Source organism: Alligator sinensis, unplaced genomic scaffold, assembly GCF_000455745.1.
Source record: "Alligator sinensis unplaced genomic scaffold, ASM45574v1 scaffold570_1, whole genome shotgun sequence".
Lineage (NCBI taxonomy): Eukaryota > Metazoa > Chordata > Crocodylia > Alligatoridae > Alligator > Alligator sinensis.
In genome coordinates, this window is record NW_005841997.1 from 1,775,613 (window position 1) to 1,776,848 (window position 1,236).

A 1,236-nucleotide genomic window follows, 5' to 3' on the forward strand; every position below is an offset into this window, starting at 1 on the left:
CAAAGCCTTGAAAGACTCTAACAAAGTAGGGCAACAGAGAGAAACAAACATTGAACATAAGATGGGAAATGAACAATGAAACCTCAGGGGGGAGAGGGGGAGGAGGGGGGGGATATGATCGTAGAGCACAAGGATGGGATGTGGCAAAGGAGAGTGCATCCATCAATGTCAAAGGCAGCAGACGCATCAAAGGGATAAGACAAATCTTGAACTGTGTATACATAGGGGGAATATATTTTCAACTTGTTAGAGCAGATTCAGAGAGAAGTTACTGAGGGCTGATGGAAGGAGAAGGACGCACAGGCAGTGGGGGTCACTGCTCCAGATAGAACAACGGCTAAGTGAGAACAAGCCTGCAAAATAAAAACCGTCACCAGAAGTAAACACTGAAATAATTAAGCGCAGCATTCAGTTGCTTACCTGCTTTCTTTCCTCCATAGAAGTTTGTGTATTCTGCACATGTTATGTACCTAAAGAGAAGAAAGGAGAACAGTCAATTCTGGCTGCATTACGGGATAGCACTAACTCTGTTTAGCAGATATTAAGGAACTGTTGCTATTCGCTGGGACTGCCATTCTGAGAAATAAAATATCTTCAGCTACCCAAGGTTTCACCTCTTCACCCTCCACAGCCCCATTGGGGCAGTCGGTGTCATGAGGCCCCGATGTTTGGGCTGGCGTAACAGACAACACAACTGGCACCCGATGCTCAGTGCCACTTTGGGGTGATCCTGTAGCGGCAACAAGCGCGGTGGCACCACGGCCTGCCCCGGGAGCACTGCCATGCCGCCGCACGCATCCTAGGCTGTCCCGTCGGGTGGGACAACGAGCCTCCACAACCACACTGGTGCTCTGAGGCCTGAAGCGTTTCCTCAGGCGGTCTCTGGCAGCCGTCGCTCTCGGAGCTGCCGGAGCCTGCACGCTCTGGAAGGCCGACACTAGCAAAGCTCCCAAAGGTGGTGCAAATAAAACAATTCGGAAATATGTGCAGCCGCGAAAGCCCCTTCGTGAAGCTTGTCCTTGGCACCTAGAGGTGCCATTCGTGACTCGTGCTCCCCTTCGCCGCTATGAGGGACAAGACTCCCAACCCCAGTATTTACGCTGGCGCCCCCCATCACCTGCCCGCCCTCTACCCCGCCCCCTTCCAAACGGCTCCAGCCCAACGTTCCCTGCGCCCCTCCCCCTCACATCTTATCCTTCTGGTGCTGCCTCTTCCCCATGGTGGGGGCGGCGGCGG

General features: G+C 53.4%; 1 protein-coding gene across 2 annotated transcripts in view; it reads right to left on the bottom strand.

Moving 5' to 3' along the window:
- The window catches only part of PPIL2 (peptidylprolyl isomerase like 2), a 134,983-nt gene extending 133,747 nt beyond the window's left edge, over nt 1–1,236 (bottom strand). The window contains exons 1-2 of one of the 2 annotated variants that reach the window (XM_006021529.3): nt 1,188–1,236; nt 421–470 (exon numbers count right to left, since the gene is read on the bottom strand). In XM_006021529.3, the coding sequence (XP_006021591.1) occupies nt 421–470; nt 1,188–1,219 (82 nt within the window). In that variant the 5' untranslated portion in view covers nt 1,220–1,236. The remainder of the gene's footprint in view (nt 1–420; nt 471–1,187) is intronic. The other variant, XM_025201516.1, reaches the window with a different exon arrangement.